At 39.2% G+C, this 24608-nt stretch overlaps 1 protein-coding gene across 2 annotated transcripts in view; it reads left to right on the top strand.

Annotated features, from left to right (window-relative positions):
- Window positions 1-24608, top strand: part of ZFAND1 (zinc finger AN1-type containing 1) — a 566374-nt gene that overhangs the window by 528019 nt on the left and 13747 nt on the right. For both annotated transcript variants that reach the window (XM_044089369.1, XM_044089370.1), the window contains one exon: window positions 4366-4487. In XM_044089369.1, coding sequence (XP_043945304.1) covers window positions 4366-4487 — 122 coding nt within the window. The remainder of the gene's footprint in view (window positions 1-4365; window positions 4488-24608) is intronic.

The raw sequence follows: 24608 nt of genomic DNA, 5'->3' as shown, positions 1-24608 counted from the left end.
GGCATTTTGCGGGCCGGACCGTCCAAGGCACGTGGAACGATTCAGAGACCTTACTGCATATCAACGTTCTAGAGATGAGAGCAGTGCTCTTAGCGTTGCTAGCACTTCAGGACTTTCTTCCCTTGGGAACTATTGCGATTCAATCGGACAACATGTCGGTTGTCTGGTATATCAACAAGCAAGGAGGAACGAGGTCTTACCCTCTTTGTCGAGAAGCCATGAGAGTTTGGGAATGGGCAATCTCCACCAACCGCTTTCTAATAGCAACGCACATTCCGGGTCGGTCCAACATCCTGGCGGACAAGCTCAGTCGGACCATTCTGACCCCTTACGAGTGGTCTCTCAATTCTCAAGTAGCGGAACGCATATTCGCACAGTGGGGAACTCCTTCATGCGATCTTTTTGCCTCTCCCTCAAACACCAAGTGCGACAGTTTTTTCACTCTGATACCTCTTCCAGGAGGTTCCCCAAGAGACGCTCTGGTGCATGCTTGGCCACCCGGTCTTCTGTATGCTTATCCACCCTTGCCTCTGATGCTCCAAGGTCTTCAGAAAGCCTCTCGGGTGGGTTGCAGAATGATTCTCATTGCTCCGTTTTGGCCTTGACAGATCTGGTTCCCCTTCCTAAGGTCTCACTCGGTGAATCCCCCTTGGATTCTAGATCCCATTCCGGATCTCATATCTCATCCATCCTGCCTATCTCCTCCGAACCTGGACAACCTGAAGCTGACCGCTTGGCTGCTCCAGTTCCACTCTTGATCAGGACTCCCGGTATTTCGTCCCCTGTTAAGGCGATCCTGGTGGCAGCTCATAAACCGTCCACTAGGAAAGTCTACCGTAGCAAGTGGAAACGGTTTTCTTTGTGGGTGGAGCGGCAAGGCCTGAACCCCTTCACAGTTCCTCTCCCTTTAGTGCTTGATTTCTTAACCACTCTTTTTAACGATGGTGCCAGCAGTTCCACAGTCAAAGTACAACTTGCGGCAATTTCACATTATCACATTGGTCATGACTCCAGTCCACTTATGTCAGCCAAGTTGTGTAAAATTTTTCCTTAAAGATACTTTCCTTCTCAGGCCCCCTGTAAAACAAGCGGTTCCTCCCTGGGACCTTTCCTTAGTTCTCCAGGCCTTGACCGCCCCCCCCTTCGAACCAGCGGCTACGGTAGATCTCAAATTCTTGTCATTCAAGACTGCCTTCTTAGTAGCCATTACATCGGCCAAGAGAGTTTCAGAGCTTCAAGCATTATCAGCTAAACCTCCTTACTTGGTCTTTCATCCGGACCGTGTTTACCTCAGGACCAACCCGTCCTTTCTTCCTAAAGTAGCTTCTGAAGCAAACATTAATCAATCCATTAACTTCCCTGTTTTCTTTCCTAAATATGAAAACAAAGATGAATACAAGCTTCACTCCTTAGATGTTCACAGGCAACTTAGATTTTATCTAAACAGAACGGCTGGTCATAGGCAATCCGACCAGTTGTTCATTTCCTTTGCTAAATTTAATTTGGGCAAGCCAATTTCTAAAGTCTCTGTCTCGCTGGATTTCACAATGTATCTTATTGGCTTATCAAGCTTCAGGAAGGCCCGCACCGGAGGGTGTACACGCCCATTCAACCCGGTCAGTCTCTACCTCGGCAGCCTTTAAGGCTAGGATTCCTCTAGATGATATTTGTGCAGCAGCCACGTGGGCTTCATCTCATACTTTTATTTCCCACTACAAGTTGGATCTTGCATCTAGGGGTAGAGCATCCTTTGGCTCAGCGGTGCTCGGAATATCCTTCCATGATGGCCGCCCAAGATTCAGGTAGCTGGGGACTCTGTCCCACAGGTTGCAGACAAATGAATCTCCTACTTCAGATTTAGAAGTTATGTACTCACCATAACGTTCCATCTGAGTAGGTGTATTCATTTGTCTGCAACCATCCCGCCCTCCTATCCCCCTGGCCTTTCAGTTTCCTGCATATGGTGTGTTACCCTTTTCAGGGTGTTCTTGCTGTTGGCAAACTCGATCTGAGGTCATGAGGGTAGAGCAGGGCATTATGGGTGAGGGGAGGAGCTGAGAGCTTGGATCCATAGCTGGTAAACCATGCCGGTTCGGATCCGATATCGGATCCATAACCCACAGGTTGCAGACAAATGAATACACCTACTCAGATGGAACATTATGGTGAGTACATAACTTCTAATTTCCCCTAATAAGCCCAAAGGGCTTCAGTCATGGACCTCTGTGAGTAGGCCTATGTTATCATCCTTTTTTTCTCCTCATTTTCTATTTTACTAGTTCTATCTGTGCTATCATTCCTTTCTAGCTTTATTACCCCACTTTCAGTTGTTTTTGTATGTTTTTTTTCCTTTATCTGTTCTCTACATAATATTTCCTTGTAAAACCTCCTTCAGGTAATTGCCCATTTTTTATCAGAATTGTAATGCCCTCAACCTGTCCTTCACGGTCTTCTTTGACTCACCTTCCTTCTTTTTCTCTCAAGTTATGAAGCAAAATCTGACACTACTCTTCTAATTCTGGAATTCATCACATCACTCCATTTTCTATGCCTGCACCTTTTTCTAAAATGTCACCTCCTCCCTGCTCTGCAAGGATGTATTTAGGTATCAAGAGGTTACTCTTGGCTCATATTGGCATTACATTTCTACATATTTCTGTAGAGCAATAGCAGTATCGTCTAGTGCCCAGTGCTGTTCCCTGATGTGGCACTCCTCAAATCTAATCTGAGGCAAAAAACAAGCCCTCTCTCCAAGTTAAGGATAAAAAAAAAAGTCTAATCCCCTCAACCAGAGTTGTGGAATGGGAAAAAGGACTTTTGCTTGAAACTGTAGCTAAAATTATTATACTATCGCTTCAGTCCTGATGGAATTTGCAGTGTCTCTGAATGCTTGTACTGCAGTAAAGGCACGTATCGGCAACTGTCGATCACTTCCATAGCACCTTGTGCCTGGGACAGCTGGCCCCTTTCACCCTACCCTAGTTATTTCTAACAAAACTGGTGTGTAGTGTAATGTTGCCTTTAAGATTTCACAATATTATTTCCATTGCATTCACCAAAGGTGAAGCTGTAGTCTTTGGTAGGCATGAGAGTGTGAGTAAATGTTATATTTCCCCATGGATGATCATCAGGTTAAATCACGATCTGCTTTAGTGGCCTATTTGTTTTTTATCACAATTTTATTTCTGAGCCTTCTAAAGTGCATTTCATTGACGCTCTTAAAGTGTTACCTGGAAGTTTTAATTAGTGTTGGGTTATCTGTGTTACACAGTTCGCATGGTTTACAGTACCATTTGTCAGGTCAAAATTTAAGTGCCATTCCAAGATGCTTGACCAAATAACACTCAACAAAATTAGAAGTTACTTCTCTGAGATGCTTTGATCTCATATTCCTTCTGCAAGAGACCCCCCCATCCCTTTTCTGAATCACTTGAATCATTATATTTTGGGGAGCAGTACATGAGCTTTGTATTGCTTACTAATTTATGACTACATATGTGCCTTTTGAATTTTCTCAGATCATGATAGTAGATTGTAGCTGCTTTTTTTTCTGAGTCTTTTTTTTCTGTGTGCATCCACTGAAATAGGCTCAGACCATTTGTGTATGTACAGATCTGTGTGCGCGCACACACACACACACACACACACACACACACACACACACACACACACACACACACACACACACACACACACAAAAGGTAAGATAAGATGAATGAAAAGATACTGAACAGCTGTTCAACACAAGTGAGTAGTGTCCTGCAGCAGTAATGTATTGTATTTATTGTCAAAAATTGTCTTTCTTCTTTTAAGTCCATTTGGATATATACGCACACATTTCTGTCAGTGTGCAACTATATATACTTTTAAGTCACTTGCAAATGACGTACTTGAGATTTGAACTTGGAATCAGAGAATCAAACCAAGAAGTTAATTATGTAAAGACTGTCCCATCTACCTCAATATGCCCTCATCTCTTGGTTATCTTTAACCAAAAGTGAAATTCTTAGACTGTTGTAGTCAGCATTCTTGTTTCAAACTGATTTTTTTTTTTCCAAAATGGAAAATCAGCAGGTAGTTACTCAGCAGCCTTGTTCTGCTCTTCTCATCTGCAGTGATGTCTTTGGCAGTGATTGTAGCTATAACCTCATTTTTGCATTTTATGGAACTTTGTTCTTCACCTTGTTTGTATTGGGTTCATAAATCATCCTGTTTTTACACAGTTGGATTAAATACTTGAATTATTGTTGTAGTGCTTCATTGATTAAATCCCAGAGGTTTAATGCAAACTTTGTATTTGTGATCACACCTTCAGCAGTTAATGTAAAAAAGATTCTGAACTATACATGCATTTTATTTCTCCAGATTCTAAGAAAACATCACCAGTAAGCAAAGGGCGAAAAGGAGCAAAAAACGCTGAGACTGCTGCAAAGGTTGCATTAATGAAACTAAAAATGCATGCAGCAGGTGACAAAGCCATTCCACAGGTAAGCTTCTGCATCATATTTATTAATTAGTTCCAAACTAACAAATAAAAAGAAGATTGGGAGGGTGGCCTAATGGTTAAAGGTGTTTGCCTTACAATTGCAAAGTATAAGGTTTGAGTCTCACAAGGGATAATTGGCTAGGCTTAAAATGACTCGCAAGGGCAGTTAGCCTAGTACTAATCTACAGTGGTGGCTGGTGACTTCAAATCAAGGGGGGCTGCAGGAGATAGCCGAATGGGTGGGGTCAATGGGAAGGCGTGTGGACAACTAGATAGGGGAGGAGCTATGCTCAAAACCACAAAAACTAAATATTAATTAAATATGCTACCCTGGGTGCCAAACCCTCATTATGAGAGTCCAGTCAAGACAAATGAAGTGTAAAAGAATAAAAATATTTCAATGCATTGGCTGCTTGACAACTTACTTAATATCTAGATGGAAACAAAGGTTGTGAGGCATGAAAAAGAAATTACTTTTTAAATACATTACTGGAATGCCAGTCAAAATCAGGTATAAGAAAAACATGCAGCACTCAGCTCAAACCGCTTCTCCTTGCACTGCATTTATTAAAGTACCAAGTAACATGCTGAAAGTAGCAATCTCTGTGATACCCCCACTTGTAAAAATGTTTATCCAAAAAAGACCTGCTGCCTGGCAACTATCTACTTGTTTCATGGGGAAAACATAATCAAAGTAAAAAATGAAAATCAAACAAGCTCAAGATACATTGCTTAAAGGATTACTGTACAGGTTATGGACCACACATGAATGGCATTCTGTTTAGTTTACGGGTAAAGCCCTCAGATCACGAAGTCTCCAACAAGTGTAATGAGCTTCTTAAAATAATGTAATCCTGTCCTTTATTACAAATACTGTCATATGCATTTCAATACCCAACGCTTATACATTATCTAGTTAAGTATTCTCTGCATGGCAACAACAGAAAGGCTTCAATGTAATTCTTTAACAGTATGTTTATTAAATATTACTTGCATGTTATGATCTCAGACAAGCTTACCTCATGGTCATTAAAGCATTGCTACTTAAAACACAGAGCAACAGGCACTTTCTGAGTAATAAGCATTAAATTAACAGTACAAATATATGACAGAAACCAGACCATTCTGCAAAATCAAGAACAGATGAAAAGCCACTGTAGTACTTGTGTCTACCTTGGATGGGGGATACCCTGCACATTTACACTGCATGGGGGGATACCCTGCACAACTGCTCCTTGCCTTGCTTGGACACATCCAGAGTCACTACATGGGGGAGTAGGGTGCAACAAGTATGTCACAATTTGAAATGTCTCTGGCTAAATGATGGCCCCAACACATTTGTCATACCTCACCATCAGAGCAAAGCCATACATAGAAGTGGGACAAAGGCCCAAAAATAAGGACAAATTTTAAATGTTGCTCTTATAAACTTAGAAAGATAACAGAATAGTAGGTCTTGTATTAGTACGAGTTTTCTGAAGGATATGAAATCTGAAACTCAAATGTCTGTCATTATTTTCTAACTTCAGTCTTTAATGATTTACCACTAATTTGCCAAAAACACAATTTTATGAAAAATGGACCAAAAATGAGATGCAAAAATATAAAATAGCCACACAATACAGCTGGGAACCTGTCAAAGAAGGGGCATTTTTAATAATAGTACTGCTAACTTGAGCAGCTGACAAAATAAAAGAATCTACATGCATTTCTGAAATAAAAGTAATCTATAACATTGATTATTACAGTTATTTCTAAATTGTAAACCCTCCATGTTTTCTTCCAAAATTGCTATTTTGCGGAGGTATTATTAGGGGAAGAGCAACATTTTGAGCCAAATTCGGGGACAGTTGAGAGGTTTGGCTATGCCTAATTCTATAAAGCAATTTATTTGTATGTACCTCTCAACCTGTTAATGCAATAAATCTGGACAAGGCCAAATATATTGGGGGAACATAAACAGTACTAAAAATTGCTCTTGTAGAAACTGAGACAGTTGATAGAACAGGTCTTACTTCAGCATGCATTTTTCTGAAGGTTATGAAGTCTGAAACTCAGTGTCATTAGTGACTTAAGTCCTAAATGATTTTCCAGAAAACCGCAAATATTATGAGGAACAAACCAAAAATAAGAAGCAAAAATCTATTCATTCTGTAAAAATCTGGACAGTTGGGAGGTATAGTTCAGCTGGGGCTGTCTTTGAGTTTGCCGCCCTTCCCCCTCACAAAATCATGGTCGAATGGAGCCCTCCCCCCTGCAGCCATTCCAATGATCCATTACTTGGCTATATCACTCCATTTACCATAAACACTAATGTGCATACTGCTTTACTTCTATGATCATCTGGATTTCATTTGAAAGTTTTATTTTGCATTTTACAGCACAAACACTAAGATATCTGCTAAACAAAGCAACGCAGTCTCACAATGAAAACAGGCTTAGCATTAAAAACTTCTCTGCCCTTGAAACGCACATTCAATGAAACAGCATTGAAACCCACATTCAAAGAAAATACATTTTGCCAGTGGCAGATAAAGATTAACTTTGGGATGTTTTCAAATCATAGGCCCCTTGCACATGAAACATACATGTGCTCTTTGATGCACCTTCCTGATTCTACTAAATTATATTCCTTGTACAATACAGTACAGTTGTTAGACAGCATTTTAAATTTATTGTTTTGAACATTTTTCCAGTAAACAATGAAACAAAATGCATGCACCAATGACAAAACTACCCAGTTCAGAACATTTCCATCATAAAAGTCTACTCAACCTTCTACAGTCCACCAGTATCAGTAAATATGCACAATCTCTGAAGTAGTAAAAGTCATCTAAATAATTCCACATTAAAGAAATCTGCAACAATGAAGAGGTTGCTGCTAGCAAACAACTTTATATGTCACTGTTTATTCATCTACAAATAAAGTGCCTGTTGCCCTTGAGGAATAAATTGCCTATGTTGTATGCATTAAAAAAAAAAATAAAAATAAGCTAGTAATATCGCAACAGGGACTCTATGGCAAACAGATAACAGGTTCATAGTTACTACTCTAGGTATCTTTGCCGAAAAGACTGCAGCATCCACCCACTTTACAACACAGTACAGTATCAGCAATGCATTTATCTACTGTGAGAGTAGAACCCACAACCTGCTGCATCAAAAGCAAGTACACTACCTGTTGTGCTATTAATGCAAGCAGACTCAGAATAAGCAGCACTAAAGTTTTGTTCCCCTGCAGCTCTCGGCTCCTTGTAAAATCTACTCGACACAAAGTTGTATCTCTGAACTTTGCAGCACAAGAAATCTGGAAAAAGCCAAAATTTATTTGGGTGGGGGGAGGCAACCAGGGACACATTTTAAACATTACTTGTATAATGTTGGAAAGTTGCTAGAATAAAATGCTGTGTTACCACCATACATTTCACTGCCACGTCTTTAACCCAGGGGACCCTGTGCAAAACAGTCAGAGAAACATACCACTATGCCAAATCAGCTGTTTTGTAAAAGAGAGGAAGATAAACTTAAATGGCTACCATTTAGTGAATTCAGTTCTCAGCATAGCTGTCAACCTATTGGCACAAAACACCTGAACAAAGCCAATAATGGGGGGGGGGGGGTACAGCCCCCAAACATTCAGTGAATTCAGTTCTCACTATAGCTCTCAACCTCATAGCAAAAAACATGTGGACAAAGCCAATAATGGGGAGGGAATACAGCCCCCAAACATTCAATGAATACAGTTCTCACCATAGATAACTCTCAACCTTAGCACAAATACCTGGACAAAGCCAATAATGGGGAAATACAGTCCCAAAAATAGGGCCACATTTCAAATATCCATGTTATAAACTTAGACAACTGCTAAAACAATTTTGTGTTACCATGTACTTTCTGAAGAATATGAAGTCTGAAATTCAAATGCCTATTTTTTAAACTTTTAATCAGAAAACTAGTCTGACTTGGAACAAAAGACAATTTTCAGCAGAGTAGAGAGAAATGCCAATCACATCTTTGCAAGTAATGAGAACATGCAGACACCACACAGAAGACACCCCAGCCAAGAATCAAACCAGAGAACCTGTAGCTGTTGGGCAACAATGCTACCAGTGCACCACTACCCTACAGACTTTGCAAGGAAAAATGTAGATACAGAAACCACAGATTTTATGAGGAACAGAACAAATATGAGGCAAAACTCTGCAAGTTTTTTTAGAAATGGTGGTGGATAGGGAATTCAGGTCCTTGCCACCTGCATCCAAGGTACAGGGCTCAAGACTGAGTCTCTATCCACCACCATTTGCTCTCTCTAGCCACCAGTATATAGTAACCACCAGTATATAGTAACTGGGGCATTTTACACACACACACACACACACACACACACACACACACACACACACAACCTGCAACACCAGCAGCAAAACGACCGACCTGCAACACCAGCAGCAAAACGACCGACCTGCAACACCAGCAGCAAAACGACCGACCTGCAACACCAGCAGCACAACGACCGACCTGCAACACCAGCAGCAAAACGACCGACCTGCAACACCAGCAGCAAAACGACCGACCTGCAACACCAGCAGCAAAACGACCGACCTGCAACACCAGCAGCAAAACGACCGACCTGCAACACCAGCAGCAAAACGACCGACCTGCAACACCAGCAGCAAACGACCGACCTGCAACACCAGCAGCAAAGCGACCGACCTGCAACACCAGCAGCAAACGACCGACCTGCAACACCAGCAGCAAAACGACCGACCTGCAACACCAGCAGCAAAACGACCGACCTGCAACACCAGCAGCAAAACGACCTAACCTCCAGTCAGGAAGCAACTCACTTACCTGATACCACCCGAACAATCCAGCGACCTGAAGCAGCAAAATCCACCCGTGACACGGAGCAATCCAGCCAGCGACCAAAACCTGCTACACCTACCTCCTGAATGAGCCCGCGCAACGAAAGTCCCGCGAGAGCAGCTCACCTCTCTCAGTTCTGATTGGATCTGCCTGCAGCCGAAGGAGTCCGGACCTCCTCTTCTGTGTGGTCGTCCCCGCACTGATTCCTGGGTGCATATAACTGCTGGGAACCTGTGTTTCTCTATCCGGACTGCAGTAAAAACCCTTAAAAATGGGGCCCTTTAAACCATTTTGGGTTTGGAATTCCAAGTTTTTTTAAAAAACCCTTTTAAAAGTTTTTTGTAAAAAAACCTAATTGGGGCACAAAAAAAACCCCCTGAAACAAAACCCAAAAAATAAAAAGCCAAAAATAAAAAATTCCCCCCCCCCCCCCCCCCCCCCCCCCCCCCCCCCCCCCCCGGGGGGGGGGGGGGGGGGGGGGGAAAAAATTTAAAAAGGCCCCCTAAATAGCCCCCCCCCAAACCCAAGAAAAACCGGGGAAAAACCCAAAAAAACACCCCCAAACAAAAAATGAAACACCACCAAAAACCCCCTCAAACCAGCAAAAAACCAAAAAGCAAAAGGGGAAAAATCCCAAAAAAGGGGCCACAAAATACCATGAAAACCCCAGAAAAGCAAAACAATTTGGTTTACCAAAAAGAAACCCCCTGGAAGAATATTAAGCCCAAAAAAATCCTTTTTAAATTTTAACAGAAAACCATTTGCCCGGAAAAGAAATTTTCCACCCAAGGAAAAATGCAAACCCCTTTTTTCCGAATGAAAACAAAGCCCCAAAAGCACCCCACCTCCCGGGTTCTGTTGGGGAACTCCCTCCCCAAAGGGGGGCCCCCTCCCTCCTTTCGGTGTGGTCGCCCCAGATTTTTGGGGCAAACTTGGGAAACCTTTTTTTGGGGTTTTTATCCGGCCCCCTGAAAAGGTCCTAAGATTTTTTTCCTTTTGAGTTTAAAAACCCTTTAAAAGGGTTGGGGGCTTTTTTTTCCAACACCCCCCAACAAAACCCAAAAAAAAGTGAACCCCAAAAAAACGCCGTTTTTGAAACCGGAGAAAGCCATCAAAAGGCAAAAAAGAACCTGAAAAAAAAAGGCCGAAAAAAACCCCGGGAAAAAACCCGGCCTCAACCCGGGGGGGTTGGGGGGGTTGGGGGGGTTTTTTTAATAAAAGAGCCGTGCCCCCGGCAGCAAAACCAGGGGAAACCGCGGAAAAGGTTGCCCCAGGGCCTAAAAACCCAAAAAAGTCCGGGGCCCGGGGGAAAAAGCCCCTGAACCCAGGAAAAGGGAAAAATGCAGGGAACCATTTTTTTTAAAACCCCTTCCGGCCTGAAGCAAAAAATTTAAATTTTGGGAATGGCCACCCCAAAATTAATTTGTTTTAGCCGGCTTAAAAGGGGGGAAAAACTTTTTCTTTGGTCCCCTGCGGGGAAAATTTAATTTTTCTTGGGGGAAAGCTTTTCCTTTATAAATTTTAACCCTGTTTTTCCTACCCTGATCAATTTTTTTCCCGGTTTGTTTTTTTTTTTTTAAACCAAAATTTTTTTTAAAGGGGGAAAAGTAAAATTTTTGCAATCAAATTTTTAAAAAGGTTTTTTAATTTAAAAATTTGTTTTTGTTAGAAAACCCGGAGAATTTGCAAAAAAGGCAAAAAGGGGTTAATTTAAAAAAAATTTTTTCCCCCTGTATTTGAAAACGGGTAACCCGGTCCTTGGTGGGGTTTGTGTGGGTGTGAAAATATAAGGTTTTGGCCACGTTGGTCTTCCCTTTGGGTAACGGGCGGCAGGTTCCCCTAGGGTGTTTTCCCAAATTTTTCCCCTTTTGTTTTTAAAAATGACGCCGGGCTGGGAAAAAAAAGACCAAACCCCAATTTTTTTTAAATTTTTCTTGCTGGCCCGTGCACGGGCCCTTTCCAAAAAAGGTTGTAAAATGGCCAAAACCCCTTTTTAAATTTGTTTTCAAAACCCCAATCCCCTAAAGTAAGACCCCGGGGGAAAACTTTTTCTTCCAGTTTCAGGTTTTTATTTTTTTGGGGGAACCTCCTTCATGGGAAATTTTTTATCTATACCTCCCTATAAATTCCTGGCTGGGGTCAAATTTAACCAAAGCACTTTGGGGATTATTTTTTGGGAAAATTATTTTGGGAAAAGTTTTTCCCCCTGGGAAGCAAGATTTCCAGAATAAAAAAAAAAAGGCCAAGGGATTTTCCCCGCAAAACCCTTTTAAAGCCATTCCCCGGTTTTAACCATTGGGGAAGATGTGTTTCGAGCCCGGGGCCTTCCCCGACCCCTTATCCGGCTCCCAAAAGAACCTAAGGGTATTCCCAGGGTTCCCCTGACCCCAAAAATTTTAAGGGGCCCCCTTTCGGGGTGTTTTCCGAAACTTTTTTAACCCAAAGGGAGAAGGGCCTCAAAAAAAAGCAAAAAACCAAAACCCTCGACAGAGATTCAACCCCCTTTTGGAAAACAGAGGGGAAAAATTTTTTAAATTTTAACCCTTTGGGAATCGGGGAAAACCCTTTTCCCTAGTTAAATACAAAACATGTTAGGGGAATTTCAAAAACGGGTTTATTTTTGTTTTCCCCCTTTGTAAAAAAAATTTTTAAAAAATTTTGGCGGGGAAATTATTTGCTTTCCCCTGAAACATTTGGAAAAGCATACTTTGAAGGGGTTTTTTCCCTTTGGGAGGCCTTTCCTGAAAAAAAGGGCTCGGGGTTTTTTTCCCCCCTTGAAGGGGGCCACCCCCGGGAAAAAGGAAAAAATTTGGGGTGATTTTTTTAAAGTAAAGTTTGATGACCCTTTACCTGTTCCCGTTTGGTTTTAAAGGGGCCCGAAAAATTTTAAAAAAAATGGGACCAAACAAACCCGGGGGCCAAAGGGTTAAAAGGTTTCCAAAAAAAATCCACCCCCCTGACAGAGAAAAGGGCCTACAAAAAAAGGTTTTCCTTGCAACCTAAAAGGGCAAATTAAAGTTTCCCCTTAAAAATAAGGGGGATTCAAACAGGAAAAAAGGGGTGTTACCCCCAAATTTGGGGGAAAAAAAAGGGCAAAAACCAAACGGGGAAAAAAATTTTTCCCAAGGGGATTTTTCCCTTCCTCACCAAAGACTTTCTTTGGGGGCACCCAAAAGGGGGAAAAAATTTTGCCTTTTCCCAAAATTGGGAAAGTTTAAAAACCCCCGGGACTTTTTTTGGTATTAAAAATAGCACAAAAATTTTTTTCCCCAGGAAAAGGGGGCAAAATTTGGGAAAAAGATTTTTCCCAAAAAATCAGACACAGAAAAAATTCCCCCCCCTCATGGATTTTGGGTTCCCCCCGTCCAGAACGGGAAAAAAGGAAAAGGGTTTTTTACTCAAGACTGTTCTTGGTACCCAGAAAGGACAAGGCCGGGCCAATACTGGATTTATCGATTTTGAAAAATACCTGGACATTCCAAAATTCAAAACTTTTGAGCAGCTTCTCCCCATCCCGGGAAGAATGTTTGGGCTGGTGAGATTAGACCAAAAAGAGGCATACCTGCATGTCCCAAAAAACAATCGTGCAGAAGATCCCCAGATTCAAGGCTTTAATGCATTACCAATTCTCTGCACTGCCCTTTGGCTTATCTACGGGCCCAGGGTCTTTACAAAGTGCCTGGCACCAGTAATTGCTTTTTGCAGACAAAGAAGTCTACACATATCTCCTTACTTGGAGACTGTCTCATTCCCCCCTTTTGGAAAAGGGCTTCTAACATGCCTGGGGCACAATAAAAAAAGAAATCACAATTTACCCTCTAAAAAGATAACATTCCTGGGTGCAAGCTTGAATACAACTGCCCAGATGGCTTACCTCACGCCAGAAAACAAAGGCAACTGACTACTTACTTCAAACTGATGGCAAAAAAACCCAAATTATCTGCAAAAAATTCTGCAGGCTCTGGGCTTCATGGCATCCTGCATCCTACTGATTCCATATGCAAGACTGCATATGAGGAAACTTAATGGTACCTAAAAGTTTATGGAGTCAACTTTCCCACAGTCTGGAAACAATGATTCCCCCATTCCCCTGCCTACAACAGGAGTTTCTATGGTGGGCAAAGGCATGTCACCAAAACAGGGGAGGGCCTTCACCCCCCTGCCAGCCAAACCTTAACAACAGACACATCAGATTATGCCGGGGGCCCCACAGGGGAAGATACATTCAGGGCATATGCACCCCAAAACAAATGCATCTACATATCAACCAGAAAGAGATGCTAGCTGTTCAAAATGCCCCAACGGCCTTCAAGGACTTCATCCAGGACAACTACTGATAGACAAGACAACACCACGGTCATGTGGTATATAAACAAGGGGGCACACACTCATACCCCCCTTTGCAGATTAGCCATGGCACTGTGGGACACAGCTTTGACCTAAACTTTTTCAACCTGCCAGGAAAACAAAATACACTGGCAGACATTTAAGCAGAAACCTTATGGATCCTAAAGGGAAACTAAAAAAGTCTTCAGCATGATAACGGAAATGGGGAGCCCAGACATAGATCTATTTGCCTCCCTCAAAATTATAAATTAAAAAGATTCTGCACAAGGACTTATCCTTAAAGGGGAAAAAACCTATCAGTTTAGCCTTTCCTCCTCTCCTTTTTTCCCAAGGTCCTCCAAAAAGTCAGACAAGAGAAACCAAAGATGATACAAACCCCGGACGGGCCCCCCAATACTGGTACCCAATTAAGGAATTTGTCTCAATACCCAGTTTGGGCCCTTTACCTCAAAGACCTCAACTACTGTCCCAGCAAAACAATCAGATCCTGCAAATCAACTACAGACCTGAACCTGGCAGCATGGCTGATCATGTATTTTAAAACAACACCTCTCAGTAAAGCTGTGATGGATGTCATTTTAAGCCAGAAGGCCTAGTACTAGAAAATCTTATGCTGACAAATGGAAGAGATTCTGTGCTTGGAACAAGGGAACTGATACAGAAACCAAATATTTCAATAAAAATTATTTAAACTGGGGCCCAAAATCTTTTTTCCATCAATAAAATCCATCCTTGCCATTTGCTCATTACAATACAGAGCCACCAATTTTTTTCTCATCCTTTACTAAAGCAGTATCTTAGAGGAACCAAAAATTTAAGGCCTCCTAGAAGATCACCATTACCTGCATGGGACCTCAATTGTGTGTTGGAAAAGCTCACCCTGCATCCATTTGAACCAGCTGCTGCTGCTGATATAAAGTTTTTTGGAAAACACTTTTACTAGCAATTACTTCAGCAAGAAGAGTATCAGAGCTACAGGCCCTCATGGCTGTAGAGCCTTTTATCATATTTTACCCAGACAGGGTGTCTCTGAGGAAAAATCCTACTTTTATGCCTAAGGTGGTTTCCAGTGTGGCTCTTAACCAAACAATTCATCTCCCTATTTTTTACCCAACCCCACAAAAAAGGGGGGAGAGAATTCTGCTTTCCCTTTGGGACTAAAAGACAGCTAAGATTCTACTTGAGCAGGACTAAAGCTCTAAGAAAAACTGAGCAATTACTAGTGTCATATGCTGCAGGATCAGAAGGAAAGGCTATTAAAAAGCAGACAATTTCAAAGTGGATAAACCACTGCATCCGTTTCTGCTACTTACACCATGGAAACCTGTGCCCAAGGGCATTAGGTCTCATTCCACCAGAGCTGCAGCTATTTAGCAGCCTTTCTCAGAGGAGTACCAACCAAAGACATTCTAGAGGCTGCTACTTGGGGTTCTGTTCACACCTTTTCAAAGCATTATCATTTGCCTCACTCTAAGTCCAGGGCAGGCTTTGCCACTGCAGTCTGCAGGGCCTTATAGCCCCTAATGCTGTTTAGCCCAGCCTCCCAACCATAGCTTTGGGATTCTACCCAAATGTAATGACTGCAACAGTGAAACACGAAGAACATAGTACAGTTGTGTACAATTACCATAAATGTAGATGTTGAGGTATTCACTGTTGCAGTCCAGGTTACCCCCCCCTCCCCTTTACCCCAGTTTATCTTTCCTTTTATTTTTACAACCTATGTGGTGTATAGCTTGTAGATGAAAAGTTTATATTGATGCAATGTTTTATTTTTTTTTTACCTTTTTTTTTCTTAATAAAAAAAAAAATTTTTTAATAAAATTTTTAAAAAAAATTTAATTTTTTTTTTTTTAAATTTTAAATTTTATTTTATATTTTTATATTTTTTAAAATTTTTTTCTTTATTTTAAATTTTATTTTACAAATTTTTATTTTTATAAAAAATATATAATAATATTTTTTATTTATAAATATTTATTAAATTCTTTTCTATATAACAAAAACAAAAAAAAAATAAAAAACAAAAAAAAAACAAAAACCCCCCATCCACACAAAAAAAACCCCCAAACAAAATTTTTCACAAAAAAAACCATTTTTAAAATTTTTTAAAATTTTTTTCCCCAAAATTTAAAAAAATATAAAAAAAAAACCCAAAAAAACCAAAATTCAACCAAAATTATTATTCAAATTTAATAATTTTTACTCATATATTTTATATTTTAAAAAAATAAATATATTTCAAAATTTTATTTTTTTTTTATATAAATAATTTTTATATTTATTTTTATATATTTTTTTTTTTTTTTTAAAAATTTTTATATATATTATAAAATATATATATTTAAAAATATTTTTATTTTTTATAAATATATATTTTTATATATTTTATATATATATATTTTTTTATTTTTAAAAAAATTTACAATATATATTTTCATATATATTTTTTTTTTTTATAATATTTTATATATTTATATATATATTTTTTTTTTTTATTTACATATTTTATAATATTTTATTTATATATTTTATATAATTTTAAAATATTTTTATTTTTTTTTTTTTATATATATTTTTATTTATTTTTTTTTTATATAAATTTTTTTTATTATATTTTTTTTTATATATATATATATATAAATATTATATATATAAATATTTATATATATATATATATATATATATATATATATATAATTTTTTTATATATTTTTTAATATACATATATTTTATATTTAAATATATATATAAATTTTTTTTTTTTTTATATAAAAAAAAAACTTTTTAAAAAAAAACAAAAAAAAAAAAAAATATTTAAAAAAATATTTTAAAAAATTAACTAAAAAAACATTTTTTTTTTTTTTTTGTTAATTTTTTTTCAAATAAAAAAATTTAAAAAACCCAAAAAAAATTAAAATTTTTTAAAAAAAAAAATTTTTTTTAAATTTATTTAAAAATATTTTCATATTTAAAAATTTTTATAATATTTTATTAAAAATTTTTTTAAAATTTTTTCCAAAAATTTTAAAAAAAAAATAAAAAAAAAACAAAAAAAAAGGAAAAAAAAAAAAAATTTTTTTCTTTCTTCAAAAAAAAAAATTATTTTAAAAAAACACAAAAAAAAAAAAAAAAAAAACATTATAAATATAATAAAAAAAAACATAAAAAAAAAAGAAAAAAAAAAAAACCAAAAACTAAAAAAACCCCCAAAAAACCCTTTTTAAAAAAAAACAACAAAAAAAAAAAAAATTATTCTACAAAAAATAAAAAATTTTTTTAAAATTTTAAAAATTATTATTATTCTATTTTAAAAAACTTTTTTAAAAAACCCCATACAAAAACCAACAAAAAAAACAAAAAAAAAATATTTAACTTTTTTTTAAACTATTTATTAATTAATATTTTACCAAAAAACAAAAAAAAAATAAAAAAAAAAAAAAAAAAAAAAATTTAAAATATTTTATTAATATTAATTACAAAAAAAAATATATTAATAAAAAAAAAAAAAAACAAAAAAAAAAAACAAAAAAAAACCCTTTTAATTATAATATTTTACCCCAAAATTTTTATTAATAAAATAAAATTTTTATACATATATATTTTTTTTACAAAATTTTAAATATATAATTTTATATATATTATAATATTATTTATATTTTTTAAATATATTCAAAATATATATTTTTATTTTAATATATAGATTTTATTATATTTATATACATATTTTTAAAAATATAATACATATATAAATATATATATATATATATATATATATTTTGTTTAATTTTTTTGTTTGGTGGCATACATGGGGAAAAAAACTAAAGAAAAAAGTTTTCAATTTTTTTTGACACCTGACGTGGGGCAGCAAAGGGGAAAAATTTGGAATTCAGGACTGAGGGCAATCCAAAAATTACCCAAATGTAATGACTGCAGCAGTGAATACACTCTAACATCTACATTTATGGTAAGTGTACACAACTGTACTTCCTTGTTACATTAAAGAATGAAAGTGCTCACATGCTGGTTTTGCCTCTGTGATGTTCTTCGTGTTTCACTGTTGCAGTCATTACTCTTGGGTTATCCTGCTGGCAGGTGAACTGCGGTCGGCCAGAATTCCAAAGTCTAGGTCCGGCCGGGTTGCCTTTCCCCCAGCCAGTGCCCGGGGGATAAAAGCAGCCAACGCCACTTTCTTCAGTCTTTCTTGCCCCGGGGCCCAAGCAAAAGCACCCAAATGCCGGTCGGCCGACTCCTGAGATTTTCAATTTTCAGATCCAAGTCTTCAAAAAGCTAAGTACTTGGGGCTTTTTTTTTGCTCCAGACCGATGTCAGAAAAAGTTAAAAATTGTATTTCCTCCTAAGGATTTTCATTCTTACTGTATTCCTTGCCTAGGCCCTGATCATAATGTTTGTTGTGGGTTAGAAAAAAACCACTATTAAGGTTTTATTTTGCTTTCAAATTTGGCCCAAAATTTTAAATTAAAAATTTAAAGCACACCAAAATTTTTAAAAAAAAAAAAAGGACAGGCATCCGAGGTCCAAAACCAACGATGAGGCTTTCCAGTCGCCGGTTCTCAGTGAGGCGCGCAGCCCTGACACCTGCTACCCAAGGCCCCACGACTCCCATGTGGAGCCAGCTAGGCCTCTGAAAACTCAAGGAACCCCCTTTCCCCCAGATGGGTCCAGAGCCGCTGAGCAGGCATGGGCTTCTGAGGGTGTTTTCAGACCTACACAGTTATATGTAAAGACCTCAGCTTCAAAAAAAGACTCAGCAGCTTTAAAGACAAAGAAACAAGTACAGCATTCTCCAACAGGCCTTTCCCTGCCTAAAAAGATGCTTAAAAATTGACCTTTTTACTTGATCAGGGTTCCCATCCCTCCTGAAAAAGGGCCCAGGCAAAGAAAACAAAACCTTTAGATCAGGTTTCCATTTCCCCTGATTCCTCCTGAAAAGGAATACTTTCCTCCCTATGAGGATTCTTTCTGAAGAATCCATTTTCCCCCCTCCTGAGGATTTTTTTTTGGGGGAAAACCCCGCATTCCATGAGGGGAAAATTTTCCCCTGGGAGAGCCAAGATTACCTCAAAAAAAAGGCTTAGATTTTTTCCCTCAGCAGGCCTCTTGCTATTCCCCTGTGCTAGACATTGTAGATGATTTTCAGAGTCCCCTTTCAGACCTTACCTTTAGCTCCTGTTAAACCAGACAGATATTACAGGGTTCCTGACTCATAAATTTCTTTATAAAACCCCCCGCTGGGCCCAGAAACTATTTCTCAGGGTCCCAAAAGGGAAGGCCCCTGAAAACCCTGTCCCTTTTGACAGGGATTCAAGGGCAAGGGAAAATGGGGAAAAAAATTTTACACTTTTGCTACTTTGGCTTTAGGGCCCTTTAAAATTTTCAATTTCATATGTTAAATATCAGCAATACAAAGTTTACTGTTAAAACAGAAAATGTTGACAATTCTGAATTTTACAGAAAAAAGGAAATGCAGGATTTATTGCATGCATGAACAAGTGGGAAAGCATACTTGCAATGTGGTTTTGATTCTTGAGGCCTCCTTTACTGCAGTTACAGGTTCTGTCATTAGGAGGCATGCTTGGTTGGAAAAAATCTGCCTGATCATGTTAAAGCAAAATTATTAGATGCTCCATTACAGCATGATACTTTTTTTGGTGTTAAAGGGAGAAGAGGTTTTAAAAAATGGAGGGCAAAGCAAATCTATGCAAACAGTAAAGGATTTCTTACAGGTTCAGCCACTAAAATTTTGCAGGAACTCCAAAAAATTGGTCCTTTCCAGTGTCAGGGCAGGCCACAAAGAGGCAAAATACAGATGCCCAGAGGCAGATCCCCGCCCAAGGCTCAAAAGGCCTAAACAGTGGGGGGCTTCTACCTCCAAAAGGGGGAAGACAAATCCCGCCATACAGGAAACAGTCACAATGACTTCCACTGCCAGCCAAGCACTTATCTTTTGGCAGCCCCCTTAGGGGAAAAAAGCACTTTTCTCTCAAAATTGGCACATGATCACCCAGGACAAATGGGTTTTTAATATAGTGTCCCAGGGCTACAGGTTCCACTTTCACACCCTGCCAAAAGGGGGTATGCCAAACCTCCCAATCAATGGGCAGAGGCAAAAAACAGTTTCAGCCTTATGGACATGAGGCCATTCAGCAAGTACCACACAAGAGCAGGGGCAAGGATTTTACTCAAGACTTTTCTTGGGCCCAGAAAGGACAAAAACCCGGAGACCAATACTGGGCCTGTCTTTCTAAATACTTTCCCGGACCCCCAAAAATTTAAAATGTTGACTCTGCAGCAGCTTCTGCCCATGCTGGGCAAGAAGGCTTGGCTTTTAACTTTGGGCCTAAAAGGCAAAACCTGCATTTCCCAAACAGACAATCTTGCAGAAGATACCTCAGATTCATAGCTGGCTCAATGCACTACCAATTCTCTGCACTGCCCTTTGGCTTATCTACTCCCCGGGTCTTCACAAAATGCCTGGCACCAGTAATTGCATTTTTCAGACAAAGAGGAATTCAAATTTATCCCTACTTGGACAACTGCCTTATTCAAGCAGAGAACAAGGACATTCTACAAAACATCTGGCGTAAAAAGATTATTTAAATTTTTTAAATAAACAAAAGAAATCAAAACTAGTACCCTCTCAAGAGATAATATTCCTGGGTGCAAGCTTAAATACAACTGCCCAGATGGCTTATCTCACGCCAGAAAAACAAAGACAACTGACCCTTTCTTCAAAATGTTGGCAACAAAAACCCAGTTTTCTGCAAGAAAAATTCTGCAGGCTTTGGGCTTCATGGCATCCTGCATTTTACTAATTCCATATGCCCGACTGCATATGAGGAAACTACAATGGTATCTAAAAAATGTTTGGACTCAACATTTTCCAAAAGCCTGGAAAAAAAATTACCCCCATTCCTGCCTGCAACAGGAGTTTTGATGGTGGGCAGGGCCCGTCACCCAACAAGGGACAGCCTTTTACTCTACCCACAGCCAGGCAGAATAACAACAGATGCATCAGATTATGCCTGGGGGCACACAACCCGGAAAATGTATTCAGGGCACATGGCCCACAAGCCAAAAGCATCACAAACAATCAAAAGAGATGCTAGCTGTTCAGAATGCCCTGACAGCCTTTTAAGGATTTACCCCTCCAGGACAACTACTGATGACAAAATTTCAGTCATGTGGTACATAAACAAGCAGACAAGCCATGACTTTATGGAACACAGCATTGACTTATCAATACATTGCACAATTCCTGCCAGGAAAGAACAATACTCTGGCAGACAACTAAGCAGAAACCTTAGGACCCCCAATGGAAATTGGATCCACAAATCTTCAGCATGATTAAAAAAAAATGGGGATGCCCAGACATAGATCTATTTGCCTCCCCACAACTGCCAAAAAAAGATTCTGCACAAGGACTTATCACAAACAAGCATGGAAAGTGGATGCCCTATCATTCAGCTGGAAAACCCCAACAGTATATGCCTTTCCTCTCTGCCTCTCTCCCAAGGTACTCGTCAAGCTCAAACAAGAGAAGCGAAAAAAGATCCTGATTGCCCCAGACTGGCCACGCCAGCACTGGTACCCAATCCTAAAAACTTGTCTCAAGGCCCAGCCTGGACATGCCTCCAAAATTTCCCCATTACTGACCCAGCAAAAAATCAGATTTTGCACAGCCAACTCAGGACCTTTAAAACTGGCAGCATGGCATAATGTATCCTTTCAAAACACACCCCTTTTTAAAGCAGTGATGGATGTTATTTTGGAGGCCAGGGGGCCCAGTACCAGAAAATCTTATGCAGAAAATGGAAAGATTCTGTGCTTGGAACCAGGCACAAGGACTTACAATCTGTACCAAATATTCCTCAGATTTTACAATACCTAACTGAGATGCTGGACAAAGGCCTATCCTTTTCATCAATTAAAATCCCTGCCTCTGCCATTTCAGCTCATTACAAACACGGAACCTCCTATTTTTCCCATCCTTGTAAGCAGGACCCCAGAGGGGGCCAAAAAAATAAGACCTCCAAGGAGAACCCACCCGCATGGGACCTCAATTATGTCTTGGAAAAAATCCTACCACCTTTGAGCCAGCCAATACAGCTGATATAAATTTTTTTCTTGGAAAACAGCTCTGCTCCTAGCAATAACCCCGCAAGAAAAGAGTTACAGGCACCTGGCTGTGGAACCTTTTCATTTTCCACCCGGACGGGTTTTCTCAAGGGAAAACCCCACATTTATGCCCAAGGTAGTGTCCAGTGTGGCCCAAACCCAAAAATTCATTTGCCTACCTTTTATCCAAACCCCCAGAATAAGGGGAAAAACTTCTGCATTCCTTTTGGAAAACACAGACAACTACGCCTATTTTGGGCAGAACTAAAGCTTTCAAAAAAATGAGCAACTTTTTGTGGCATTTGCTGCAGGATCTCAAGGAAAGGCTATCTCAAACAGACTATTTCAAATGGATAGGGACCTTGTTCTGCTACTCACAACATGGCAAATCAGTCCCAAGGGCCCTTAGGCCATTCACCAGGGCAGCAGCCTTTTTCAAAAGGGGTACCAACCAAAGACATTTTAGAGGCTGCAACTTGGAGTTCAGTGCCCCTTTACAAAGCACTACCATTTGCCTCTCTACTCTAAATCCAGAGCAGGCTTTGCCACTGCAGTTTTGCAGGGGCCTTTGCCTCCTAATCCCCTTTTTGGGCCCCGCCACCCCCCTTAGCTTTGGGATTCAACCCAAAAGTAATGACTGCAACAGTGAAACACGATGAACATAGTACAGTTGTGTACCTACCATAAATGTAGATGTTAGTGTATTCACTGTTGCAGTCCAGGTTACCTCTCCCTCCGTCCCCCTCTTTTTTGCTGGGACTTACCCATACTTTCTATCTTATACAACCTATGTTGGGGTATTTGCTTGTAGATGAAATAAATGTTTATTTTTAAAGCATGCTTTATTGGTTTTTATTTTTTTGCCTATTTTGGGGCACCTGACATCTGGGGCAAGAAAAAATGAAAAAATGGCATCTGCTGCTTCTTTTTTACCCCGACTGACATCAGGAAGGGGGGACAGCAACCGCCCACCTAGACTTTGAATTCAGACCTTGCCTGCCAGCAAGGGTAACCCAAGAGTAATGACTGCAACAGTGAATACACTCTAACATCTACATTTATGGTAGGTACACAACTGTACTTTTTTCCTTCCTTTTTTTTTTAAATTTTTTTGTGTGTGTGTTTTTTGTTTTTTCCTTATTTCCCGTGAAATTTATTGGAAGCTGCTTATGGTATTTCCCGCATAATAAATTTTGATGCTACATCTGGTTGTTAAATTTTTAGAAAACTACACCTCTGTTTTTAGCTTTTTAAACATAGTGGACTTATTTTTGAGAGAATTGTGACTTAAAGTCTCAAAGAAGGATTAAATATTTTTGTGCCAGACACCATCTGCATGTTTGAAACAAACTTGCACTTCCTTTTAAGGGATAATAATTTTGAAAATGAACCTTCCAACCTGTGCTTTTCAGCAAACACCAGTCCATAAGTTTCTTGGAATTAGGTACATCCTTAGATGTTTTATAAGTAGGAGGATTTTAGTTAATCCTTTCGATTCCCCACAGAATACATCTTCCCAGAGTTTGTTTTAGGTAGCCATTCCTCTGGGGGTTGACTAATTTGTTACCAAAATTTAAAACAAAACTTAGATGTTCTTCAAAAATCGCCCCGAAGTAAATTTTTTATACTTTGCCTGTGCAAAACTGACCAAAAATTTTAAAGCTTTTGGGAGGTGGTTTATTTCACTCACTTTGACAGCTTTCATTTAACTCCAGCCAGGAAAAATTTCACATAAGGACGGACAACATCAGATGTAACAAAAAATGTATTCAGGGCACATGGCCTACAAGCCAAATGCATCTACATACCAATCAAAAAGAGATGCTAGCTGTTCAGAATGCCCTGACAGCTTTCAAGGATTTACTCCATCCAGGCCAACTACTGATAAGGACGGACAGTATTACAGTCATGTGGTACATAAACAAGCAGACAAGCCATGACTTTATGGAACACAGCATTGACTTATCAGGTACACCTGCAAGCACAATTCCTGCCAGGAAAGAACAATACTCTGGCAGACGAACTAAGCAGAAACCTTACGGAGCCCCACGAATGGAAATTGGATCCACTAGTCTTCAGCAGGATAATAAAGAAATGGGAATGCTCAGACATAGATCTATTTGCCTCCCCTCACAACTGCCAACTACAAATATTTTGCACAAGGACTTATCACAAGCAAGCATGGAAAGTGGATGCTCTGTCATTCAGCTGGAAAAGTCTAACAGTATATGCCTTTCCTTCTCTGCCTCTACTCTCCAAGGTACTCCTAAAGGTCAGACAAGAGAAGCCAAAAATGATCCTGATTGCCCCAGACTGGCCACGCCAGTACTGGTACCCAATCCTAAAACACTTTTATCTCAAGGCCCAACCTGGACACTGCCTCTTATTCCTCACTTACTGACCCAGCGAAACAATCAGATTCTGCACAGCCAACTCAGGACCGTAAATCTGGCAGCATGGCGGATAATGTATCCTTTCAAAACACACCTCTTTCTAAAGCAGTGATGGATGTTATTTTGGAGGCCAGAAGGCCCAGTACCAGAAAATCTTATGCAGACAAATGGAAAAGATTCTGTGCTTGGAACCAGGCACAAGGACTTGACACATCTGTACCAAATATTCCTCAGATTTTACAATACCTAACTGAGATACTGAACAAAGGCCTATCCTTTTCATCAATTAAAATTCATGCCTCAGCCATTTCAGCTCATTACAATACGGAACCTCCTATTTTTTCCCATCAATTGATAAGACAGTACCTCAGAGGGGC

This window comes from Protopterus annectens, chromosome 12.part0 (assembly GCF_019279795.1).
Source record: "Protopterus annectens isolate FY-2018-M chromosome 12.part0, PAN1.0, whole genome shotgun sequence".
Classification (NCBI taxonomy): Eukaryota; Metazoa; Chordata; order Ceratodontiformes; family Protopteridae; genus Protopterus; species Protopterus annectens.
Note: the sequence above shows the minus strand (reverse complement) of the source record. Positions and strands in the feature narration are given on the sequence as shown.